This window comes from Oncorhynchus tshawytscha, linkage group LG14 (genome assembly GCF_018296145.1).
Source record: "Oncorhynchus tshawytscha isolate Ot180627B linkage group LG14, Otsh_v2.0, whole genome shotgun sequence".
Taxonomy (NCBI): domain Eukaryota; kingdom Metazoa; phylum Chordata; class Actinopteri; order Salmoniformes; family Salmonidae; genus Oncorhynchus; species Oncorhynchus tshawytscha.
The window spans coordinates 59,923,436-59,951,094 of NC_056442.1; the positions used below are offsets into that span (position 1 = coordinate 59,923,436).

At 47.6% G+C, this 27,659-nt stretch overlaps 1 protein-coding gene across 4 annotated transcripts in view; it reads left to right on the forward strand.

Annotated features, from left to right (window-relative positions):
* The window catches only part of bcl9l (bcl9 like), a 95,945-nt gene that overhangs the window by 50,769 nt on the left and 17,517 nt on the right, over positions 1-27,659 (forward strand). For 2 of the 4 annotated variants that reach the window (XM_042297773.1, XM_042297775.1), the window contains 3 exons: positions 5,920-6,045; positions 18,440-18,614; positions 19,755-19,842. In XM_042297773.1, coding sequence (XP_042153707.1) covers positions 5,920-6,045; positions 18,440-18,614; positions 19,755-19,842 — 389 coding nt within the window. The remainder of the gene's footprint in view (positions 1-5,919; positions 6,046-18,439; positions 18,615-19,754; positions 19,843-27,659) is intronic. The other 2 variants (XM_042297774.1, XM_042297776.1) reach the window with 1 other exon arrangement.

Genomic DNA, 27,659 nt, shown 5'->3' on the forward strand with positions numbered 1-27,659 from the left:
CTGACAGAAAGGTCAGGGCATTTCAGTGTGAGGGAAAACAAGTTATATAGTGACACACACGAAACACATGCACACTTTTCCTGCTGTGGGTGGTGTAGGTTGCTAATCTGGTATTTCTGGTTTGACCAGAGAGAGAGACAGGAAGTCTAACAGAACAGTGGTCTCTGTAGGGCTGTCATCTGTCTTTACTAGCAGTAAACTGTTTCCAGAACAGTGGTCTCTGTAGGGCTGTCATCTGTCTTGACTAGCAGTAAACTGTTTCCAGAACAGTGGTCTCTGTAGGGCTGTCATCTGTCTTGACTAGCAGTAAACTGTTTCCAGAACAGTGGTCTAGGGGCCTGTCATCTGTCTTTACTAGCAGTAAACTGTTTCCAGAACAGTGGTCTAGGGGCCTGTCATCTGTCTTTACTAGCAGTAAACTGTTTCCAGAACAGTGGTCTAGGGGCCTGTCATCTGTCTTTACTAGCAGTAAACTGTTTCCAGAACAGTGGTCTCTGTAGGGCTGTCATCTGTCTTTACTAGCAGTAAACTGTTTCCAGAACAGTGGTCTCTGTAGGACTGTCATCTGTCTTTACTAGCAGTAAACTGTTTCCAGAACAGTGGTCTCTGGGGCCTGTCATCTGTCTTTACTAGCAGTAAACTGTTTCCACAACAGTGGTCTCTGTAGGGCTGTCATCTGTCTTTACTAGCAGTAAACTGTTTCCACAACAGTGGTCTCTGTAGGGCTGTCATCTGTCTTTACTAGCAGTAAACTGTTTCCACAACAGTGGTCTCTGTAGGACTGTCATCTGTCTTTACTAGCAGTAAACTGTTTCCAGAACAGTGGTCTCTGTAGGGCTGTCATCTGTCTTTACTAGCAGTAAACTGTTTCCACAACAGTGGTCTCTGTAGGGCTGTCATCTGTCTTTACTAGCAGTAAACTGTTTCCACAACAGTGGTCTCTGTAGGGCTGTCATCTGTCTTTACTAGCAGTAAACTGTTTCCAGAACAGTGGTCTCTGTAGGGCTGTCATCTGTCTTTACTAGCAGTAAACTGTTTCCAGAACAGTGGTCTAGGGGCCTGTCATCTGTCTTTACTAGCAGTAAACTGTTTCCAGAACAGTGGTCTCTGTAGGGCTGTCATCTGTCTTTACTAGCAGTAAACTGTTTCCAGAACAGTGGTCTCTGTAGGGCTGTCATCTGTCTTTACTAGCAGTAAACTGTTTCCAGAACAGTGGTCTAGGGGCCTGTCACCTGTCTTTACTAGCAGTAAACTGTTTCCACAACAGTCTTTGTCCATGCTGTGACTATTTGCATTGGTTTGCCTGTCTATTATTAGTGTGTGTGTGTGTGTGTGTGTGTGTGTGTGTGACTGCTGATTTGGGGGAGATTGACAGGCAGTAATATTAATTTGTGAAACTGAGTCATCTGGGCTTCCCGTCACACACAATGCGAGGTTCCTTGATATACTGAGAGAGTGTGGTTACATAAAAAAATAACTTACGTTTGGTGCAAAATGAGGGATGGTTTATAGAGATAGGTGAGGTGGACAGAGCAGCTGAGGGATGGTTTATAGAGATAGGTGAGGTGGACAGAGCAGCTGAGGGATGGTTTATTAGTGTGAGGTGGACAGAGCAGCTGAGGGATTGTTTATAGAGATAGGTGAGGTGGACAGAGCAGCTGAGGGATGGTTTATAGAGATGGTGAGGTGGACAGAGCAGCTGAGGGATTTTATAGAGATAGGTGAGATTGGACAGAGCAGCTGAGGGATGGTTTATAGAGATTGAGGTGGACTTGAGGGATGGTTTATAGAAACTGGTGAGTGGACAGAGCAGCTGGGGATGGTTTATAGAGATAGGTGAGGTGGACAGAGCAGCTGAGGATGGTTTATAGAGATAGGTGAGGTGGACTGAGCAGCTGAGGGATGGTTTATAGAGATAGGTGAGGTGGACTGAGCAGCTGAGGGATGGTTTATAGAGATAGGTGAGGTGGACTGAGAGCAGCTGAGGGATGGTTTATAGAGATAACTGAGAGCAGCTTGGTTTATAGAGATGCAACTGAATGAGGGATGGTTTATAGAGATAGGTGAGGTGGACAGAGCAGCTGAGGGATGGTTTATAGAGATAGGTGAGGTGGACTGAGCAGCTGAGGGATGGTTTATAGAGATAGGTGAGATGCACTGAGAGCAGCTGAGGGATGGTTTATAGAGATAGGTGAGGTGGACAGAGCAGCTGAGGGATGGTTTATAGAGATAGGTGAGGTGGACTGAGAGCAGCTGAGGGATGGTTTATAGAGATAGGTGAGGTGGACAGAGCAGCTGAGGGATGGTTTATAGAGATAGGTGAGGTGGACAGAGCAGCTGAGGGATGGTTTATAGAGATAGGTGAGGTGGACAGAGCAGCTGAGGGATGGTTTATAGAGATAGGTGAGTGGACAGAGCAGCTGAGGGATGGTTTATAGAGATAGGTGAGGTGGACAGAGCAGCTGAGGGATGGTTTATAGAGATAGGTGAGGTGGACAGAGCAGCTGAGGGATGGTTTATAGAGATAGGTGAGGTGGACTGAGCAGCTGAGGGATGGTTTATAGAGATAGGTGAGGTGGACAGAGCAGCTGAGGGATGGTTTATAGAGATAGGTGACTGGACAGAGCAGCTGAGGGATGGTTTATAGAGATAGGTGAGGTGGACTGAGCAGCTGAGGGATGGTTTATAGAGATAGGTGAGGTGGACTGAGCAGCTGAGGGATGGTTTATAGAGATAGGTGAGGTGGACTGAGAGCAGCTGAGGGATGGTTTATAGAGATAGGTGAGGTGGACTGAGCAGCTGAGGGATGGTTTATAGAGATAGGTGAGGTGCACTGAGAGCAGCTGAGGGATGGTTTATAGAGATAGGTGAGGTGGACAGAGCAGCTGAGGGATGGTTTATAGAGATAGGTGAGGTGGACAGAGCAGCTGAGGGATGGTTTATAGAGATAGGTGAGGTGGCCGTTCTGATTTATCACGAAGGAAGCCAAAATGGCGGCGGCCACAGTATGGTTGTGTGTAAATTGGTTCTGAGTCAAGACATCACATATCAAGATGGCTGCTCTTTCCATGACAGAGACTGACCAGGTGATTCCCTCATTGATGTCACTTGTAAAATCCACTTCAATCAGTGTAGATGAAGAGGAGGAGACTGGGTTCAATAAGGATTTGAAAGCTTTACGACAGTTGAGACTGGTGGTGTATGTGACCCATTCAGAGGGTGAATGGGCAAGACAAAAGATTGAAGTGCCTTTTGAAAGGGGGCATGGTAGTAGGTGACTTTGAAAGGGGGTATGGTAGTAGGTGCCAGGGCGCACCGGTTTGAGTCAAGAACTGTAACGCTGCTGGGTTTTTCACGCTCAACAGTTTCCCTATGAAGAATGGTCCACCACCCAGAGAGAGTGAGAATGATTGGGTGGGTCCTTTGAAGGGAAACTTCCGGTTCTCTCTCTGATCTAATTTCCCTCTAGCTAAATAAACAGAAACACATTCAAATTAAATGCAAGTCATCCTCCCCCCTCCTCTCATCCTCCCCACTAATCTACCCCCCTCCTCTCCCCTCCTCAACTCACACCTGAAGAGGGCCAATGATTAAAGAGAATGTAAACCAGCTAACACACACACACACACACTGCCACCTGACCGTTTACGTAAACCAATGTCTGTCTGCTGGGAGCAAAAGTGAATGCATAGGCCAGGCTGAGTCCCTGCTGCGGGGCTGGCCAGGCTGAGCCCTGCTGCGGGGCTGGCCAGGCTGAGTCCCTGCTGCGGGGCTGGCCAGGCTGAGTCCCTGCTGCGGGGCTGGCCAGGCTGAGTCCCTGCTGCGGGGCTGGCCAGGCTGAGTCCCTGCTGCGGGGCTGGCCAGGCTGAGTCCCTGCTGCGGGGCTGGCCAGGCTGAGTCCCTGCTGCGGGGCGGGCCGGGCTGAGTCCCTGCTGCTGGGCGGGCCGGGCTGAGTCCCTGCTGCTGGGCGGGCCGGGCTGAGTCCCTGCTGCTGGGCGGGCCGGGCTGAGTCCCTGCTGCTGGGCGGGCCGGGCTGAGTCCCTGCTGCTGGGCGGGCCGGGCTGAGTCCCTGCTGCTGGGCGGGCCGGGCTGAGTCCCTGCTGCTGGGCGGGCCGGGCTGAGTCCCTGCTGCTGGGCGGGCCGGGCTGAGTCCCTGCTGCTGGGCGGGCCGGGCTGAGTCCCTGCTGCTGGGCGGGCCGGGCTGAGTCCCTGCTGCTGGGCGGGCCGGGCTGAGTCCCTGCTGCTGGGCGGGCCCGGGCTGAGTCCCTGCTGCTGGGCGGGCCGGGCTGAGTCCCTGCTGCTGGGCGGGCCGGGCTGAGTCCCTGCTGCTGGGCGGGCCGGGCTGAGTCCCTGCTGCTGGGCGGGCCGGGCTGAGTCCCTGCTGCTGGGCGGGCCGGGCTGAGTCCCTGCTGCTGGGCGGGCCGGGCTGAGTCCCTGCGTGAAGACATGAGGACACATCCATTGCACTCGATAGTGTGTACAATACTTGGAGGACACAGCGATAGCAGGAGATGGTGTAGACTAGTTTGAGGCCATAGCAGGAGATGGTGTAGACTAGTTTGAGGCCATAGCAGGAGATGGTGTAGACTAGTTTGAGGCCATAGCAGGAGATGGTGTAGACTAGTTTGAGGCCATAGCAGGAGATGGTGTAGACTAGTTTGAGGCCATAGCAGGAGATGGTGTAGACTAGTTTGAGGCCATAGCAGGAGATGGTGTAGACTAGTTTGAGGCCATAGCAGGAGATGGTGTAGACTAGTTTGAGGCCATAGCAGGAGATGGTGTAGACTAGTTTGAGGCCATAGCAGGAGATGGTGTAGACTAGTTTGAGGCCATAGCAGGAGATGGTGTACACTAGTTTGAGGCCATAGCAGGAGATGGTGTAGACTAGTTTGAGGCCATAGCAGGAGATGGTGTAGACTAGTTTGAGGCCATAGCAGGAGATGGTGTACACTAGTTTGAGGCCATAGCAGGAGATGGTGTGCACTAGTTTGAGGCCATAGCAGGAGATGGTGTACACTAGTTTGAGGCCATAGCAGGAGATGGTGTACACTAGTTTGAGGCCATAGCAGGAGATGGTGTACACTAGTTTGAGGCCATAGCAGGAGATGGTGTACACTAGTTTGAGGCCATAGCAGGAGATGGTGTACACTAGTTTGAGGCCATAGCAGGAGATGGTGTACACTAGTTTGAGGCCATAGCAGGAGATGGTGTACACTAGTTTGAGGCCATAGCAGGAGATGGTGTAGACTAGTTTGAGGCCATAGCAGGAGATGGTGTACACTAGTTTGAGGCCATAGCAGGAGATGGTGTACACTAGTTTGAGGCCATAGCAGGAGATGGTGTAGACTAGTTTGAGGCCATAGCAGGAGATGGTGTAGACTAGTTTGAGGCCATAGCAGGAGATGGTGTACACTAGTTAAAGTGAGGACACACATGGCAGTCTCCCCTTTCTCTCACTACACACTGTCTCCCAACGTTATTTGATAGTATGAGGCCAGGACCTGTCCTCTCCTTCCTTTCCCCTCCCTCCCTCCCTCCCTCCCTCCCTCCCTCCCTCCCTCCCTCCCTCCCTCCCTCCCTCCCTCCCTCCCTCCCTCCCTCCCTCCCTCCCTCCCTCCCTCCCTCCCTCCCTCCCTCCCTCCCTCCCTTTCTCTCCTTCCTTACTCCTCCCTCCCTCCCTTCTCTCCTTCCTCCTCTGTACCTCCCTCCCCTCTCCCTCCTTCCTCTCCTTCCTTTCTCCTCCCTCCATCCGTCCCTCCCTTCTCTCCTTCCTCCTCTGTCCCTCCCTACCTTCTCTCCTTCCTTCCTCCCTCCCGCTGACCTGTCCTCTCATGATGGATGCTGTGTAATAATTAAGCATTATGGGCTGTTGTAGTTACACATCCAAAATGTGTGTGTGTGTGTGTTGTCCCCTCCCAGTAGAAGGCGTGATGCGCAGTAAACGGCGGTGTGTGTTGGAGAAGAAACAGCCTTACAGTGGAGATGAGTGGTGCTCTGGCCCCGACACTGAAGAGGAGGAGGACAAGCCACACCCTGCTACACACCGTGAGTAGACTGCACCCCTCACGGGACACTGTAGACTGCACCCCTCACGGGACACTGTGTAGACTGCACCCCTCACGGGACACTGTGTAGACTGCACCCCTCACGGGACACTGTGTAGACTGCACCCCTCACGGGACACTGTGTAGACTGCACCCCTCACGGGACACTGTGTAGACTGCACCCCTCACGGGACACTGTGTAGACTGCACCCCTCACGGGACACTGTGTAGACTGCACCCCTCACGGGACACTGTGTAGACTGCACCCCTCACGGGACACTGTGTAGACTGCACCACTGTGTAGACTGCACCCCTCACGGGACACTGTGTAGACTGCACCCCTCACGGGACACTGTGTAGACTGCACCCCTCACGGGACACTGTGTAGACTGCACCCCTCACGGGACACTGTGTAGACTGCACCCCTCACGGGACACTGTGTAGACTGCACCCCTCACGGGACACTGTGTAGACTGCACCCCTCACGGGACACTGTGTAGACTGCACCCCTCACGGGACACTGTGTAGACTGCACCCCTCACGGGACACTGTGTAGACTGCACCCCTCACGGGACACTGTGTAGACTGCACCCCTCACGGGACACTGTGTAGACTGACCCAGATTAAGCATACTAACTGGACTTAACTGGGTGTCCAGTACACTGTCCATAAACACCCCCCTCACGGGACACTGGGCCCCCCACGGGACACTGTGAAACCCACCACTGAAACACCCCTGGGCCACTACTGAAACCCACCTAATGGACTTAATGGGTGTCCAGTAATCCCCCACCCCCCTGGGCCCTACTGAAACCCACCTACTGAAACCCCCCTGGGCCCTACTGAAACCCACCTACTTAAACCCCCCTAGGCCCTACTGAAACCCACCTACTGAAACCCCCTGGGCGCTACTGAAGCCCACCTACTGAAACCCACTTACTGAAACCCCCTGGGCCTGACTGAAACCCACCTGCTGAAGCCCCCTAGGCCCTACTGAAACCCACACACTGAAACCACCCTGGGCCCCACTGAAACCACCCTGGGCCCTACTGAAACCCATCTACTGAAACCCCCTGGACCCTACTGAACCCCACCTACTGAAAGCCGCCTACTGAAACCCCCTGGGCCCTACTGAAACCCACCTACTGAAACCCCCTGGACCCTGCTGAACCCCCTGGACCCTACTGAACCCCCTAGGCCCTACTGAAACCCACCTACTGAAACCCCCTGGACCCTACTGAACCCCCTGGACCCTACTGAACCCCCCTGGACCCTACTGAACCCCCTGGACCCTACTGAACCCCCTGGACCCTACTGAACCCCCTGGACCCTACTGAACCCCCTAGGCCCTAGAACCTACTGAACCCCCTGGACCCTACTGAACCCCCCCTACTGCCCCCTGGACCCTACTGAACCCCCCCTATAACCTACTGGACCCTACTGAACCCCCTAGGCCCTAGAACCTACTGAACCCCCTAGACCCTACTGACCCCCCCCAGGCCCTACCCATACTCAAATCAAATGTATTTATAAAGCCCTTTGTACATCAGCTGATATCTCAAAGTGCTGTACAGAAACCCAGCCTAAAACCCCAGACAGCAAGCAATGCAGGTGTAGAAGCATGTTGCCTAGGAAAAACTCCCTAGAAAGGCCAACTCCCTAGACCCTACTGAAACCCCCTAAGCCCTCCCCTACTGAACCCCCATAGGCCCTACCCCTACTGAACCCCCATAGGCCCTACCCCTACTGAACCCCCATATATCCCTACCCCTACTGAACCCCCATAGGCCCTACCCCTACTAAACCCCCTAGCCCCTACTAAACCCCCTAGCCCCTACTGAACCCCCATAGGCCCATATCCTACTGAGACCCCCTAGCCCCTACTGAACCCCCTAGCCTCTCCTGAACCCCCATAGGCCCATATTCTACTGAGACATATTCTACTGAGACCCCTAGCCCCTACTGAACCCCCATAGGCCCATATCCTACTGAACCCCCTAGCCCCTACTGAACCCCCTAGCCCCTACTGAACCCCCATAGGCCCTACCCCAACTAAACCCCCATAGGCCCAACTAAACCCCCATAGGCCCAACTAAACCCCCATAGGCCCAACTAAACCCCCATAGGCCCTACTAAACCCCCATAGGCCTTACTAAACTCCCCTAGCCCCTACTAAATCTCCCTAGCCCCTACTGAACCCCTACTAAACTCCCTAGCCCCTACTAAATCCCCTAGCCCCTACTGAACCCCTAGCCCCTACTAATCCCCCATAGGCCCTACTAAACCCCCATAGGCCCTACTAAACTAACCCCCTAGCCCCTACTGACCCCCTAGCCCCTACTGAACCCCTATAGGCCCTACTAAACCCCCATAGGCCCTACTGAACCCTCCTACACCCTACTGAAGCCCCAAGCCCCTACTCAACCCCCATATCCCACTGAACTCCCTAGCCCCTACTGAACCCCTAACCCTACTGAACCCCCTAGGCACAAACCCTACTGAACCCCCTAGGCACAAACCCTACTGAACCCTACTGAACCCCCTAGGCACAAACCCTACTGAACCCCCTAGGCACAAACCCTACTGAAGCCCCCTAGGCACAAACCCTACTGAAGCCCCCTAGGCACAAACCCTACTGAACCCCCTAGGCACAAACCCTACTGAACCCCCTAGGCCCTAGAACCCACTGAACCCCCTAGACCCTACTGACCCCCTAGGCCCTACCCGTACTCAAATCAAATGTATTTATAAAGCCCTTTGTACATCAGCTTATATCTCAAAGTGCTGTACAGAAACCCAGCCTAAAACCCCAAACAGCAAGCAATGCAGGTGTAGAAGCATGTTGCCTAGGAAAACTCCCTAGAAAGGCCAACTCCCTAGACCCTACTGAACCCCCTAAGCCCTCCCCTACTGAACCCCCATAGGCCCTACCCCTACTGAACCCCCATAGGCCCTACCCCTACTGAACCCCCATAGGCCCTACCCCCTACTGAACCCCCATAGGCCCTACCCCTACTGAACCCCCATAGGCCCTACCCCTACTGAACCCCCATAGGCCCTACCCCTACTGAACCCCCATAGGCCCTACTAAACCCCCTAGCCCCTACTAAACCCCCATAGGCCCTACCCCTACTGAACCCCCATAGGCCCATATCCTACTGAGACCCCCTAGCCCCTACTGAACCCCCATAGGCCCATATCCTACTGAACCCCCTAGCCCCTACTAAACCCCCATAGGCCCTACCCCTACTGAACCCCCATAGGCCCATATCCTACTGAGACCCCCTAGCCCCTACTGAACCCCCATAGGCCCATATCCTACTGAACCCCCTAGCCCCTACTGAACCCCCCATAGGCCCATATCCTACTGAACCCCCTAGCCCCTACTGAACCCCCTAGCCCCTACTGAACCCCATAGGCCCTACTAAACCCCCATAGGCCCTACTAAACCCCCATAGCCCCTACTAAACCCCCTAGCCCCTACTAAACCCCCTAGCCCCTACTGAACCCCCATAGTCCCTACTAAACCCCCATAGGCTCTACTAAACCCCCTAGCCCCTACTAAACCCCCTAGCCCCTACTGAACCCCCTAGCCCCTACGGAACCCCCTAGGCCCTACTCAACCCCCAGCCCCTACTCAACCCCCCATATCCTACTGAACTCCCTTAGCCCCTACTGAACCCCCTAGGCACGAACCCTACTGAACCCCCCTAGGCACGAACCCTACTGAACCCCCTAGGCACGAACCCTACTGAACCCCCTAGGCACGAACCCTACTGAACCCCCCTAGGCACAAACCCGACTGAACCCCCAGGCACAAACCCGACCGAACCCCCCCCAGGCACAAACCCTACTGAACCCCCTAGGCACAAACCCTACTGAACCCCTAACCCTACTGAACCCCCTAGGCACAAACCCTACTGAACCCCCTAGGCACAAACCCTACTGAACCCCTAACCCTACCGAACCCCCTAGGCACAAACCCTACAGTTTTTCTACCGTACTGATGGCAAATATCAGTCTGTTTCACCATAGTGTTGTAGCTTTTCATGGGTTTTGGCACCATCTAGTGTTTGAACATTATGAACTCACTGATCTGTGTGGGGAGAGTTTGACGGGGAGAGTTTGACGGGGAGAGGTTGACGACAAGGCCTCTCCTTTATAATAGAGACAGTTTGTCAAAAGCGTCTTAAGGCTATGTTTAACGTTAGGACCTTCGTAGGAACATTGTTACATCGCCGAGCTGTTTCCCAAAACCATTAATGAAGTTACTCATGATTAAACGACTGTCCCAGACCACTCGGTAGAGCAGCTAAGTATCTCTTAAGTCAGTTTGCACTTTTTATTTTATTTGTATTTTTTAAATTTCACCTTTTATTTAACCAGGTAGACTCCAGATCACCTTTATTTAACCAGGTAGACTCCAGATCACCTTTATTTAACCAGGTAGACTGCCAGATCACCTTTATTTAACCAGGTAGATGCCAGATCACCTTTATTTAACCAGGTAGATGCCAGATCACCTTTATTTAACCAGGTAGATGCCAGATCACCTTTATTTAACCAGGTAGGCCAGATCACCTTTATTTAACCAGGTAGACCAGATCACCTTTATTTAACCAGGTAGGCCAGATCACCTTTATTTAACCAGGTAGGCCAGATCACCTTTATTTAACCAGGTAGACTCCAGATCACCTTTATTTAACCAGGTAGACTCAGATCACCTTTATTTAACCAGGTAGACTCCAGATCACCTTTATTTAACCAGGTAGACTCCAGATCAGAACCAGGTAGATGCCAGATCACCTTTATTTAACCAGGTAGACTCAGATCACCTTTATTTAACCAGGTAGGCCAGATCACCTTTATTTAACCAGGTAGACCAGATCACCTTTATTTAACCAGGTAGACTCCAGATCACCTTTATTTAACCAGGTAGACTCAGATCACCTTTATTTAACCAGGTAGACTCAGATCACCTTTATTTAACCAGGTAGACTCCAGATCACCTTTATTTAACCAGGTAGACTCAGATCACCTTTATTTAACCAGGTAGACTCAGATCACCTTTATTTAACCAGGTAGACTCCAGATCACCTTTATTTAACCAGGTAGACCAGATCACCTTTATTTAACCAGGTAGACTCCAGATCACCTTTATTTAACCAGGTAGACTCCAGATCACCTTTATTTAACCAGGTAGATGCCAGATCACCTTTATTTAACCAGGTAGACCAGATCACCTTTATTTAACCAGGTAGACTCCAGATCACCTTTATTTAACCAGGTAGGCCAGATCACCTTTATTTAACCAGGTAGGTCAGATCACCTTTATTTAACCAGGTAGGTCAGATCACCTTTATTTAACCAGGTAGGCCAGATCACCTTTATTTAACCAGGTAGGCCAGATCACCTTTATTTAACCAGGTAGACTCCAGATCACCTTTATTTAACCAGGTAGACCAGATCACCTTTATTTAACCAGGTAGGCCAGATCACCTTTATTTAACCAGGTAGACCAGATCACCTTTATTTAACCAGGTAGACTCCAGATCACCTTTATTTAACCAGGTAGACCAGATCACCTTTATTTAATCAGGTAGGCCAGATCACCTTTATTTAACCAGGTAGACCAGATCACCTTTATTTAACCAGGTAGACCAGATCACCTTTATTTAACCAGGTAGACCAGATCACCTTTATTTAACCAGGTAGACCAGATCACCTTTATTTAACCAGGTAGGCCAGATCACCTTTATTTAACCAGGTAGACCAGATCACCTTTATTTAATCAGGTAGGCCAGATCACCTTTATTTAACCAGGTAGACCAGATCACCTTTATTTAACCAGTAGACCAGATCACCTTTATTTAACCAGGTAGACCAGATCACCTTTATTTAACCAGGTAGACCAGATCACCTTTATTTAACCAGGTAGGCCAGATCACCTTTATTTAACCAGGTAGACCAGATCACCTTTATTTAACCAGGTAGACCAGATCACCTTTATTTAACCAGGTAGACCAGATCACCTTTATTTAACCAGGTAGACCAGATCACCTTTATTTAACCAGGTAGACCAGATCACCTTTATTTAACCAGGTAGACCAGATCACCTTTATTTAACCAGGTAGACCAGATCACCTTTATTTAACCAGGTCGACCAGATCACCTTTATTTAACCAGGTAGACCAGATCACCTTTATTTAACCAGGTAGACCAGATCACCTTTATTTAACCAGGTAGACCAGCCAGATCACCTTTATTTAACCAGGTAGACCAGATCACCTTTATTTAACCAGGTAGACCAGATCACCTTTATTTAACCAGGTAGACCAGATCACCTTTATTTAACCAGGTAGACCAGATCACCTTTATTTAACCAGGTAGACCAGATCACCTTTATTTAACCAGGTAGGCCAGATCACCTTTATTTAACCAGGTAGACGCCAGATCACCTTTATTTAACCAGGTAGACGCCAGATCACCTTTATTTAACCAGGTAGACGCCAGATCACCTTTATTTAACCAGGTAGACGCCAGATCACCTTTATTTAACCAGGTAGACGCCAGATCACCTTTATTTAACCAGGTAGACGCCAGATCACCTTTATTTAACCAGGTAGACGCCAGATCACCTTTATTTAACCAGGTAGACCAGATCACCTTTATTTAACCAGGTAGACGCCAGATCACCTTTATTTAACCAGGTAGGCTAGTTGAGAACAAGTTCTCATTTACAACTGCGACCTGGCCAAGATAAAGCAAAGCAGTGCGACACAAACAACAACACAGAGTTGCACATGGAATAAACAAACGTACAGTCAATAACACAATAGAAAAGTCTATATACAGTGTGTGCAAATGAGGTAAGATAAGGGAGGTAAGGCAATAAATAGGCCATAGTGGTGAAATAATTACAATATAGCAATTAACACTGGAGTGATAGATGTGCAAAAGATGAATGTGCAAGTAGAGATACTGGGTTGCAAAGGAGCAACAAAAAAAAAATATATATAAATAAAATAAATAACAATATGGGGATGAGGTTGTTGGATCGGTTATTTACAGATGGTCTATGTACAGGTGCGATTATCTATAAGCTGCTCTGATAGCTGATGCTTAAAGTTAGTGAGGGAGATATGAGTCTCCAGCTTCAGTGATTGGGGTGGGCTGATACAGGAACAGGGAGAGAGACTGTGCTGATACAGGGACAGGGAGAGAGACTGTGCTGATACAGGGACAGGGAGAGAGACTGGGCTGGGACAGGGAGAGAGACTGGGCTGGGACAGGGAGAGAGACTGGGCTGATACAGGGACAGGGAGAGAGACTGTGCTGATACAGGGAGAGAGACTGTGCTGATACAGGGACAGGGAGAGAGACTGTGCTGATACAGGGACAGGGAGAGAGACTGGGCTGGGACAGGGACAGGGAGAGACTGTGCTGATACAGGGACAGGGAGAGAGACTGGGCTGGGACAGGGAGAGAGACTGGGCTGGGACAGGGAGAGAGACTGGGCTGGGACAGGGAGAGAGACTGGGCTGGGACAGGGAGAGAGACTGGGCTGGGACAGGGAGAGAGACTGGGCTGGGACAGGGAGAGAGACTGGGCTGGGACAGGGAGAGAGACTGGGCTGATACAGGGAGAGAGACTGGGCTGATACAGGGAGAGAGACTGGGCTGGGACAGGGAGAGCGACTGGGCTAATACAGGGAGAGAGACTGGGCTGATACAGGGACAGGCGACTTGGGGCGGCAGATAGCCTAGTGGTTAGAGCGTTGGACTAGTAACCGGAAGGTTGCAAGATCGAATCCCCGAGCTGACAATGTAAAAATCTGTCGTTCTGCCCCTGAACAAGTCAGTTAACCCACTGTTCCTAGACCCACTGTTCCTAGACCCACTGTTCCTAGGCCCACTGTTCCTAGGCCCACTGTTCCTAGGCCCACTGTTCCTAGGCCCACTGTTCCCAACCAACCTTGTTAAAGGTTCAATTAAAAAAGGTTGAGTTGCAGTTTTATTTTCTTCTCTCAATCATGATTAACTAAGTGACTACTACTAACTAACTACCAATCATAGTTCCATGATTAACTAAGTGACTACTACTAACTAACTACCAATCATAGTTCCATGATTAACTAAGTGACTACTACTAACTACCAATCATAGTTCCATGATTAACTAAGTGACTACTACTAACTAACTACCAATCATAGTTCCATGATTAACTAAGTTACTACTACTAACTAACTACCAATCATAGTTCCATGATTAACTAAGTTACTACTACTAACTAACTACCAATCATAGTTCCATGATTAACTAAGTGCTAAGAAATAGACAGAGAACAAAACCTATAACCATCTGATCATTTCAGTACACATGCAAAGAACCCCTCCCCATATCCACACGTGGCATTCTACTGCTAATTACACAGCAGCTCATCTTAAAATCGATACAGATGAAATAGAAAGTAAACAATATTTCATGTTTTACTCACATTGGATACTGTGACGCAAACCTAATAGAGGTCAAATGATACGTGCAGGAGAGTTCTTTAAGGTTCATGACAGACCTCACCTATTGGTGTATTGCTGCCACCTACTGTATGGATAGTGAACACATTTTAAATATCTATTTATCTAATCTATTTATCTATTCTATTTATCTAATCTAGTTATCTATTCTATTTATCTATTCTATTTATCTAATCTATTTATCTATTCTATTTATCTATTCTATTTATCTAATCTAGTTATCTAATCTAGTTATCTAATCTAGTTATCTAATCTAGTTATCTAATCTAGTTATCTAATCTAGTTATCTAATCTAATGTTATCTAATCTAGTTATCTATTCTATTTATCTATTCTATTTATCTAATCTATTTATCTATTCTATTTATCTATTCTATTTATCTAATCTAGTTATCTAATCTAGTTATCTAATCTAGTTATCTAATCTAGTTATCTAATCTAGTTATCTAATCTAGTTATCTATTCTATTTATCTATTAATTAATGTTGGGGAAGGTGGGGAATACAAACTTCATATACAATACAAAAATAAAATAAATCCTCCCAAATCCATCAGTATAACTTCAGAATGAATGTGACACTGACTACAAATACAAAGTGGCATTATATATAATTCTTTACATAACACATCTTTACACAATACGCCATCTTTACATAACACATCTTTACACAATACGCCATCTTTACACAATACGCCATCTTTACATAACACATCTTTACACAATACGCCATCTTTACATAACACATCTTTACACAATACGCCATCTTTACATAACACATCTTTACACAATACATCTTTACACAACACATCTTTACACAATACGCCATTTACTTCTTTACACAATACGCCATCTTTACATAACACATCTTTACACAATACGCCATCTTTACATAACACATCTTTACACAATACACCATCTTTACATAACACATCTTTACACAATACACCATCTTTACATAACACATCTTTACACAATCTTTACATAACCATCTTTACATAACACATCTTTACACAATACGCCATCTTTACACAACACATCTTTACACAATACGCCATCTTTACACAACACATCTTTACACAATACGCCATCTTTACATAACACATCTTTACACAATACGCCATCTTTACACAATACGCCATCTTTACACAATACGCCATCTTTACACAATACGCTATCTTTACATAACACATCTTTACATAACACATCTTTACACAATACACCATCTTTACACAATACACCATCTTTACACAATACGCCATCTTTACACAATACGCTATCTTTACATAACACATCTTTACACAATACGCCATCTTTACACAATATGCCATCTTTACACAATACGCCATCTTTACACACTACGCCATCTTTACACAATACGCTATCTTTACATAACACATCTTTACACAATACGCCATCTTTACACAATATGCCATCTTTACACAATACGCCATCTTTACACAATACACCATCTTTACACAATACACCATCTTTACACAATACGCTATCTTTACATAACACATCTTTACACAATACGCCATCTTTACACAATATGCCATCTTTACACAATACGCCATCTTTACACAATACGCCATCTTTACACAATACGCCATCTTTACATAACACATCTTTACACAATACGCCATCTTTACACAATACGCCATCTTTACACAATACACCTGTTGTATTCAGCATTTCACTGTAAGGTCTACACCAACACATGACAACACAACATGGTAGCAACGCAACATGACAACAACATGGAAGCAACACAACATGGTAGCAGCACAACATGGTAGCAACGCAACATGGTAGCAACGCAACATGACAACAACATGGAAGCAACACAACATGGAAGCAACACAACATGGTAGCAACGCAACATGGTAGCAACGCAACATGGTAGCAACACAACATGGTAGCAACACAACATGGTAGCAACACAACATGGTAGCAACATGCAACATGGAAGCAACGCAACATGGAAGCAACGCAACATGGAAGCAACGCAACATGGAAGCAACGCAACATGGAAGCAACACAACATGGAAGCAACACAACATGGAAGCAACACAACATGGTAGCAACACATGACAACACAACATGGTAGCAACACAACATGGTAGCAACGCAACATGACAACAACATGGAAGCAACACAACATGGTACCAACACAACATGGTAGCAACGCAACATGGTAGCAACGCAACATGACAACAACATGGAAGCAACGCAACATGGTAGCAACGCAACATGACAACAACATGGAAGCAACGCAACATGGAAGCAACGCAACATGGTAGCAACGCAACATGGTAGCAACACAACATGGTAGCAACACAACATGGTAGCAACACAACATGGTAGCAACACAACATGACAACAACATGGAAGCAACTCAACATGGAAGCAACACAACATGGAAGCAACTCAACATGGAAGCAACGCAACATGGAAGCAACTCAACATGGAAGCAACGCAACATGGTAGCAACACATGACAACACAACATGGTAACAACGCAACATGACAACAACATGGAAGCAACACAACATGGTAGCAACACAACATGACAACATGGTAGCAGCACAACATGGTAGCAACACAACATGGTAGCATCACAACATGACAACAACATGGTAGCAACACAAAACAGGGTACAAACATTATTGGGAACATACAACAGCACAAAGGTCAAGAAGAGACAACAATACATCACACAAAGCAGCCACAACTGTCAGTAAGTGTGACCAAGATTGAGTCTTTGAATGAAGAGATAAAACTGTCCAGTTTGAGTGTTTGTTGCAGCTCGTTCCAGTCGCTAGCTGCAGCGAACTGAAAAGACTGTGTGTGGGATGTGTGTGCTTTGGGGATCTTTAACAGAATTTGATGGGTGTTGTATGTGGAGGGTGAGGGCTGCAGTAGACATTTATTTATATTTTACTTAAACTAGAACAGATTTTTTTTTACAGCTTTAGGCAAGTCGCTCCTAGGCAAGTCAGTTTAGAACAAATTCTTATTTTCAATGACAGCCTAGGAACAGTGGGTTAACTGCCTGTTCAGGGGCAGATCGACAGATTTGTGCCTTGTCAGCTTGGGGATTTGAACTTGCAACCTTTCGGTTACTAGTCCAGCGCTCTAACCACTAGGCTACCCTGCCACCTCAGATAGGGGGGAGTTTACAGAGGAGTACAGAGTGCAGTGATGTGTCCTATAAGGAGCATTGGTGACAAATCTGATGGCCGAATGGTAAAGAACATCTAGCCGCTCTAGAGCACCCTTACCTGCTGATCTATAAATTATGTCTCCGTAATCTAGCATGGGTAGGATGGTCATCTGAGTCAGAGTTAGTTTCCTCTATCGTAATCGCTCCTGGTTCACCCCAGCTGCCAAACTAAGTCTAGATTTAACCAAGTCTAGATTTAACTTTAGCCTGCAGCTTGGATATGTGCTGAGAGAAGGACAGTGTACCGTCTAGCCATACTCCCAAGGACTTGTAGGACCAAGGACTTGTATAGCTCTAAACCCTCAGAGGTAGTAATCACACCGGTGGGGAGAGGGGCATTCTTCTTACCAAATCACATGACCTTTGATTTTGGAGGTGTTCAGAACAAGGTTAAGGGCAGAGAAAGCTATTGACCAGGACTCACCCTATATAGTGCCCTACTATTGACCAGGGCCCACCCTATGCCCTACTGTATATAGTGCCCTACTATTGACCAGGGCCCGCCCTATGCCCTACTGTATATAGTGCCCTACTATTGACCAGGGCCCGCCCTATGCCCTACTGTATATAGTGTCCTATGGGCCATTTGGGACACACACTATAATCCTGCCTTTGCCTCTTCTCTCTGTGATGTCATCAGGGCCTCTCCAGGGTCTCTCCGGCCCATCCTCCAAAGCTGGGCCAGTGCCCCTCCCCCCTGACCCAGCTCTGACCCCTGGGATGGGGCGTGGTCTGGGACCAGGAGGTCAAAGGTCAGAGATGCCTCGCCCCGCTCAGCAGGTGGTCTATGTCTTCACTACCAGCCTGGCCAACAGGTGAGACATGCACACACAATATGAACACACCGATGTGCACACACACCTCGCGTGGTGAGATAAAAGGCTCTTCACACAAAAATGCTGAGCAGAAAAGTGCACGAATTGAACAAATCAATTTTTCTGATCTGGTCTTGTCATGTTTAGTCATTTTAGTACAAAATAAACAACAGGTGAAGTAGTACCCCCAAACCCAGATGGAGTAGTACCCCCAAACCCAGATGGAGTAGTACCCCTAACCCAGATGGAGTAGTACCCCCTAACCCAGATGGAGTAGTACCCCTAACCCAGGTGGAGTAGTACCCCTAACCCAGATGGAGTAGTACCCCCCAACCCAGGTGGAGTAGTACCCCTAACCCAGGTGGAGTAGTACCCCTAACCCAGGTGGAGTAGTACCCCTAACCCAGGTGGAGTAGTACCCCTAACCCAGGTGGAGTAGTACCCCCAAACCCAGGTGGAGTAGTACCCCCAAACCCAGATGGAGTAGTACCCCCAAACCCAGATGGAGTAGTACCCCCAAACCCAGGTGGAGTAGTACCCCCAAACCCAGGTGGAGTAGTACCCCCTAACCCAGGTGGAGTAGTACCCCTAACCCAGGTGGAGTAGTACCCCTAACCCAGGTGGAGTAGTACCCCTAACCCAGGTGGAGTAGTACCCCTAACCCAGGTGGAGTAGTACCCCCGAACCCAGGTGGAGTAGTACCCCGAACCCAGGTGGAGTAGTACCCCGAACCCAGGTGGAGTAGTACCCCGAACCCAGGTGGAGTAGTACCCCCGAACCCAGGTGGAGTAGTACCCCCGAACCCAGGTGGAGTGGTAACCCCTAACCCAGGTAAAGTGGTAACCCCTAACCCAGGTAAAGTGGTAACCCCTAACCCAGGTAAAGTGGTAACCCAGGTAAAGTAGTACCCCCTAACCCAGGTAAAGTGGTAACCCAGGTAAAGTAGTACCCCCTAACCCAGGTAAAGTGGTAACCCAGGTAAAGTAGTACCCCCTAACCCAGGTAAAGTAGTTACCCAGTAGTTACCCAGGTAAAGTAGGCCCTTTTGCATTAAGCTGTTATAGAGAGAAGCATCAACAGCACTGTGGGTCTAGTAGCTACTCTGAAGTCTTAACCCTGTGTTATCTGTCTGTCTCTCAGTGCTGCTGAATCAGTGATGCACGGCCACTCAGACTCTATTCTCCTGTTCCACCAGCAGAACGTCCCACGGACCAAACAACTGGAGCAGGTCAGCTTCACACACTGAAAAGATACCCACACTGAAAAGATACGCAGCTACCCACACTGAAAAGATACCCACACTGAAAAGATACTCACACTGAAAAGATACGCAGCTACCCACACTGAAAAGATACGCAGCTACCCACACTGAAAAGATACTCACACTGAAAAGATACGCAGCTACCCACACTGAAAAGATACTCACACTGAAAAGATACGCAGCTTCACACACTGAAAAGATACTCACACTGAAAAGATACACAGCTACCCACACTGAAAAGATACTCACACTGAAAAGATACGCAGCTATCCACACTGAAAAGATACTCACACTGAAAAGATACGCAGCTTCACACACTGAAAAGATACTCACACTGAAAAGATACGCAGCTACCCACACTGAAAAGATACGCAGCTACCCACACTGAAAAGATACCCACACTGAAAAGATACGAAAAGATTCAGCTACTCACACTGAAAAGATACCCACACTGAAAAGATTCGCAGCTACCCACACTGAAAAGATTCGCAGCTACCCACACTGAAAAGATACCCACACTGAAAAGATACGCAGCTACCCACACTGAAAAGTTACGCAGCTACCCACACCGAAAAGTTACGCACACTGAAAAGATACGCAGCTACCCACACTGAAAGATACGCAGCTACTCACACTGAAAAGATACCCACACTGAAAAGATTTGCAGCTATCCACACTGAAAAGATACGCAGCTACCCACACTGAAAAGATACAGCTACACACTGAAAAGATACTCACACTGAAAAGATACGCAGCTACCCACACTGAAAAGATACGCAGCTACACACACTGAAAAGATACTCACACTGAAAAGATACGCAGCTACCCACACTGAAAAGATACGCAGCTACACACACTGAAAAGATACGCAGCTACCCACACTGAAAAGATACGCAGCTACCCACACTGAAAAGATACACACACTGAAAAGATACGCAGCTACACACACTGAAAAGATACGCAGCTACCCACACTGAAAAGATACGCAGCTACCCACACTGAAAAGATACGCAGCTACCCACACTGAAAAGATACATACACTGAAAAGATACGCAGCTACCCACACTGAAAAGATAAGCACACTGAAAAGATACGCAGCTACCCACACTGAAAAGATACGCAGCTACACACACTGAAAAGATACCCACACTGAAAAGCTACACACACTGAAAAGATACCCACACTGAAAAGATACGCAGCTACCCACACTGAAAAGATACGCAGCTACCCACACTGAAAAGATACACACACTGAAAAGATATGCAGCTACCCACACTGAAAAGATACGCAGCTACCCACACTGAAAAGATACGCAGCTACCCACACTGAAAAGATACACACACTGAAAAGATACGCAGCTACCCACACTGAAAAGATACGCAGCTACCCACACTGAAAAGATACACTGAAAAGATACACTGAAAATATACGTAGCTACCCACACTGAAAAGATAAGCACACTGAAAAGATACGCAGCTACCCACACTGAAAAGATACGCAGCTACCCACACTGAAAAGATACACACACTGAAAAGATACGCAGCTACCCACACTGAAAAGATACCCACACTGAAAAGATACGCAGCTACCCACACTGAAAAGATACGCAGCTACCCACACTGAAAAGATACACACACTGAAAAGATACGCAGCTACCCACACTGAAAAGATACGCAGCTACCCACACTGAAAAGATACGCACCAACACACTCCGCTCTTAAGGCGTTTGCATACTTCCCATCCGATGCAGTTTGGAATCGGTTGTGCATATATTATAATTATATTTTGGGGCGTTTTGGTCTTCGGCAAGGGTTTTTCAGAGACATGCCGCAGTTCGGAAACCAAAGTCTACTCACTTTCGTCAATAATTTGGTCAACAGTAGGGATTCTTCAACGGAGAGTTTGTTGTTTAGCAATAGACGACTCGCTTTCATGAAAAACAAATTGACTTGTGAAATACTGCACTATAACATTTCAAGATGTCCAAATTACTGAAAGATATCTGACTAGTGGGTATTGATAGTACAGGGTGATAGTACAGGGTGATATCTGACTAGTGGGTATTGATAGTACAGGGTGATATCTGACTAGTGGGTATTGATAGTACAGGGTGATAGTACAGGGTGATATCTGACTAGTGGGTACTGATAGTACAGGGTGATATCTGACTAGTGGGTACTGATGGTACAGGGTGATATCTGACTAGTGGGTACTGATAGTACAGGGTGATAGTACAGGGTGATATCTGACTAGTGGGTACTGATGGTACAGGGTGATGGTACAGGGTGATATCTGACTAGTGGGTACTGATGGTACAGGGTGATATCTGACTAGTGGGTACTGATGGTACAGGGTGATATCTGACTAGTGGGTACTGATGGTACAGGGTGATATCTGACTAGTGGGTATTGATAGTACAGGGTGATAGTACAGGGTGATATCTGACTAGTGGGTATTGATAGTACAGGGTGATGGTACAGGGTGATATCTGACTAGTGGGTACTGATGGTACAGGGTGATATCTGACTAGTGGGTGCTGATGGTACAGGGTGATATCTGACTAGTGGGTACTGATGGTACAGGGTGATATCTGACTAGTGGGTATTGATAGTACAGGGTGATAGTACAGGGTGATATCTGACTAGTGGGTATTGATAGTACAGGGTGATATCTGACTAGTGGGTGCTGATAGTACAGGGTGATAGTACAGGCTGATATCTGACTAGTGGGTACTGATGGTACAGGGTGATATCTGACTAGTGGGTACTGATGGTACAGGGTGATATCTGACTAGTGGGTGCTGATGGTACAGGGTGATATCTGACTAGTGGGTACTGATGGTACAGGGTGATATCTGACTACTGGGTATTGATAGTACAGGGTGATAGTACAGGGTGATATCTGACTAGTGGGTATTGATAGTACAGGGTGATATCTGACTAGTGGGTACTGATGGTACAGGGTGATATCTGACTAGTGGGTACTGATGGTACAGGGTGATATCTGACTAGTGGGTACTGATGGTACAGGGTGATATCTGACTAGTGGGTACTGATGGTACAGGGTGATACCAGTACAGGGTGATATCTGACTAGGGGGTACTGATAGTACAGGGTGATATCTGACTAGTGGGTACTGATGGTACAGGGTGATATCTGCCTAGTGGGTACTGATGGTACAGGGTGATAGTACAGGCTGATATCTGACTCGTGGGTACTGATGGTACAGGGTGATATCTGACTAGTGGGTACTGATGGTACAGGGTGATATCTGACTAGTGGGTATTGATGGTACAGGTTGATATCTGACTAGTGGGTGCTGATAGTACAGGGTGATAGCTGACTAGTGGGTACTGATGGTACAGGGTGATAGTACAGGGTGATATCTGACTAGTGGGTATTGATAGTACAGGGTGATATCTGACTAGTGGGTACTGATAGTACAGGGTGATAGTACAGGGTGATATCTGACTAGTGGGTACTGATAGTACAGGGTGATATCTGACTAGTGGGTACTGATGGTACAGGGTGATATCTGACTAGTGGGTACTGATGGTACAGGGTGATATCTGAATAGTGGGTATTGATAGTACAGGTTGATATCTGACTAGTGGGTGCTGATAGTACAGGGTGATAGTACAGGGTGATAGCTGACTAGTGGGTACTGATGGTACAGGGTGATATCTGACTAGTGGGTACTGATAGTACAGGGTGATAGTACAGGGTGATATCTGACTAGTGGGTACTGATAGTACAGGGTGATATCTGACTAGTGGGTACTGATGGTACAGGGTGATATCTGACTAGTGGGTACTGATGGTACAGGGTGATAGCTGACTAGTGGGTACTGATGGTACAGGGTGATAGCTGACTAGTGGGTACTGATGGTACAGGGTGATAGCTGACTAGTGGGTACTGATGGTACAGGGTGATATCTGACTAGTGGGTGGTGACGATACAGGGTGATATCTGACTAGTGGGTACTGATGGTACAGGGTGATATCTGACTAGTGGGTGCTGATAGTACAGGGTGATGGTACAGGGTGATATCTGACTAGTGGGTACTGACTGTACAGGGTGATATCTGACTAGTGGGTGCTGATGGTACAGGGTGATATCTTACTAGTGTGTACTGATGGTACAGGGTGATACCAGTACAGGGTGATATCTGACTAGTGGGTACTGATGGTACAGGGTGATATCTGACTAGTGGTTACTGATAGTACAGGGTGATATCTGACTAGTGGGTACTGATGGTACAGGTGATAGCTGACTAGTGGGTACTGATGGTACAGGGTGATATCTGACTAGTGGGTACTGATAGTACAGGGTGATAGTACAGGGTGATATCTGACTAGTGGGTACTGATAGTACAGGGTGATATCTGACTAGTGGGTACTGATGGTACAGGGTGATAGCTGACTAGTGGGTACTGATGGTACAGGGTGATAGCTGACTAGTGGGTACTGATAGTACAGGGTGATAGCTGACTAGTGGGTACTGATAGTAATGGGTGATAGTACAGGGTGATATCTGACTAGTGGGTACTAATGGTACAGGGTGATATCTGACTAGTGGGTGGTGATGGTACAGGGTGATATCTGACTAGTGGGTACTGATGGTACAGGGTGATATCTGACGAGTGGGTGCTGATGGTACAGGGTGATGGTACAGGGTGATATCTGACTAGTTGGTACTGATGGTACAGGGTGATATCTGACTAGTGGGTGCTGATTGTACAGGGTGATATCTGACTAGTATGTACTGATGGTACAGGGTGATGGTACAGGGTGATATCTGACTAGTGGGTACTGATGGTACAGGGTGATAGTACAGGGTGATATCTGACTAGTGGGTGCTGATGGTACAGGGTGATATCTGACTAGTCGGTACTGATAGTACAGGGTGATATCTGACTAGTGGGTACTGATGGCACAGGGTGATATCTTACTAGTGGGTACTGATGGTACAGGGTGATACCAGTACAGGGTGATATCTGACTAGTGGGTACTGATAGTACAGGGTGATATCTGACTAGTGGGTACTGATAGTACAGGGTGATATCTGACTAGTGGGTACTGATGGTACAGGGTGATAGCTGACTAGTGGGTACTGATGGTACAGGGTGATATCTGACTAGTGGGTACTGATAGTACAGGGTTATAGTACAGGGTGATATCTGACTAGTGGGTACTGATAGTACAGGGTGATATCTGACTAGTGGTTACTGATAGTACAGGGTGATATCTGACTAGTGGGTACTGATGGTACAGGGTGATATCTGACTAGTGGGTACTGATAGTACAGGGTGATATCTGACTAGTGGGTACTGATAGTACAGGGTGATATCTGACTAGTGGGTACTGATAGTACAGGGTGATATCTGACTAGTGGGTACTGATCGTACAGGGTGATAGCTGACTAGTGGGTACTGATGGTGCAGGGTGATAGCTGACTAGTGGGTACTGATAGTACAGGGTGATAGCTGACTAGTGGGTACTGATAGTAATGGGTGATAGTACAGGGTGATATCTGACTAGTGGGTGGTGATGGTACAGGGTGATATCTGACCAGTGGGTACTGATGGTACAGGGTGATATCTGATGAGTGGGTGCTGATGGTACAGGGTGATATCTGACTAGTTGGTACTGATGGTACAGGGTGATATCTGACTAGTGGGTGCTGATTGTACAGGGTGATATCTGACTAGTATGTACTGATGGTACAGGGTGATGGTACAGGGTGATATCTGACTAGTGGGTACTGATGGTACAGGGTGATATCTGACTAGTGGGTACTGACTGTACAGGGTGGTATCTGACTAGTGGGTGCTGATGGTACAGGGTGATATCTGACTAGTGGGTACTGATAGTACAGGGTGATATCTGACTAGTGGGTACTGATGGCACAGGGTGATATCTTACTAGTGGGTACTGATGGTACAGGGTGATACCAGTACAGGGTGATATCTGCCTAGTGGGTACTGATGGTACAGGGTGATATCTGACTAGTGGGTACTGATGGTACAGGGTGATATCTGACTAGTGGGTACTGATGGCACAGGGTGATATCTTACTAGTGGGTACTGATGGTACAGGGTGATAGTACAGGGTGATATCTGACTAGTGGGTATTGATAGTACAGGGTGATATCTGACTAGTGGGTACTGATGGTACAGGGTGATATCTGACTAGTGGGTACTGATGGTACAGGGTGATATCTGACTAGTGGGTATTGATGGTACAGGTTGATATCTGACTAGTGGGTGCTGATAATACAGGGTGATAGCTGACTAGTGGGTACTTATGGTACAGGGTGATAGTACAGGGTGATATCTGACTAGTGGGTACTGATAGTACAGGGTGATATCTGACTAGTGGGTACTGATGGTACAGGGTGATATCTGACTAGTGGGTACTGATGGTACAGGGTGATATCTGACTAGTGGGTACTGATGGTACAGGGTGATATCTGACTAGTGGGTACTGATGGTACAGGGTGATAGCTGACTAGTGGGTACTGATGGTACAGGGTGATAGCTGACTAGTGGGTACTGATGGTACAGGGTGATAGCTGACTAGGTGGGTACTGATGGTACAGGGTGATATCTGACTAGTGGGTGGTGACGATACAGGGTGATATCTGACTAGTGGGTACTGATGGTACAGGGTGATATCTGACTAGTGGGTGCTGATAGTACAGGGTGATGGTACAGGGTGATATCTGACTAGTGGGTACTGACTGTACAGGGTGATATCTGACTAGTGGGTGCTGATGGTACAGGGTGATATCTGACTAGTGGTTACTGATAGTACAGGGTGATATCTGACTAGTGGTTACTGATAGTACAGGGTGATATCTGACTAGTGGTTACTGATAGTACAGGGTGATATCTGACTAGTGGGTACTGATGGTACAGGTGATAGCTGACTAGTGGGTACTGATGGTACAGGGTGATATCTGACTAGTGGGTACTGATGGTACAGGGTGATATCTGACTAGTGGTTACTGATAGTACAGGGTGATATCTGACTAGTGGGTACTGATGGTACAGGTGATATCTGACTAGTGGGTACTGATAGTACAGGGTGATATCTGACTAGTGGGTACTGATGGTACAGGGTGATAGCTGACTAGTGGGTACTGATGGTACAGGTGATAGCTGACTAGTGGGTACTGATAGTACAGGGTGATAGCTGACTAGTGGGTACTGATAGTAATGGGTGATAGTACAGGGTGATATCTGACTAGTGGGTACTAATGGTACAGGGTGATATCTGACTAGTGGGTGGTGATGGTACAGGGTGATATCTGACTAGTGGGTACTGATGGTAGAGGGTGATATCTGACGAGTGGGTGCTGATGGTACAGGGTGATGGTACAGGGTGATATCTGACTAGTTGGTGCTGATTGTACAGGGTGATATCTGACTAGTATGTACTGATGGTACAGGGTGATGGTACAGGGTGATATCTGACTAGTGGGTACTGATGGTACAGGGTGATATCTGACTAGTGGGTACTGACTGTACAGGGTGGTATCTGACTAGTGGGTGCTGATGGTACAGGGTGATATCTGACTAGTGGTACTGATAGTACAGGGTTATAGACAGGGTGATATCTGACTAGTGGGTACTGATAGTACAGGGTGATATCTGACTAGTGGTTACTGATAGTACAGGGTGATAGTACAGGGTGATATCTGACTAGTGGGTACTGATAGTACAGGGTGATATCTGACTAGTGGGTACTGATCGTACAGGGTGATAGCTGACTAGTGGGTACT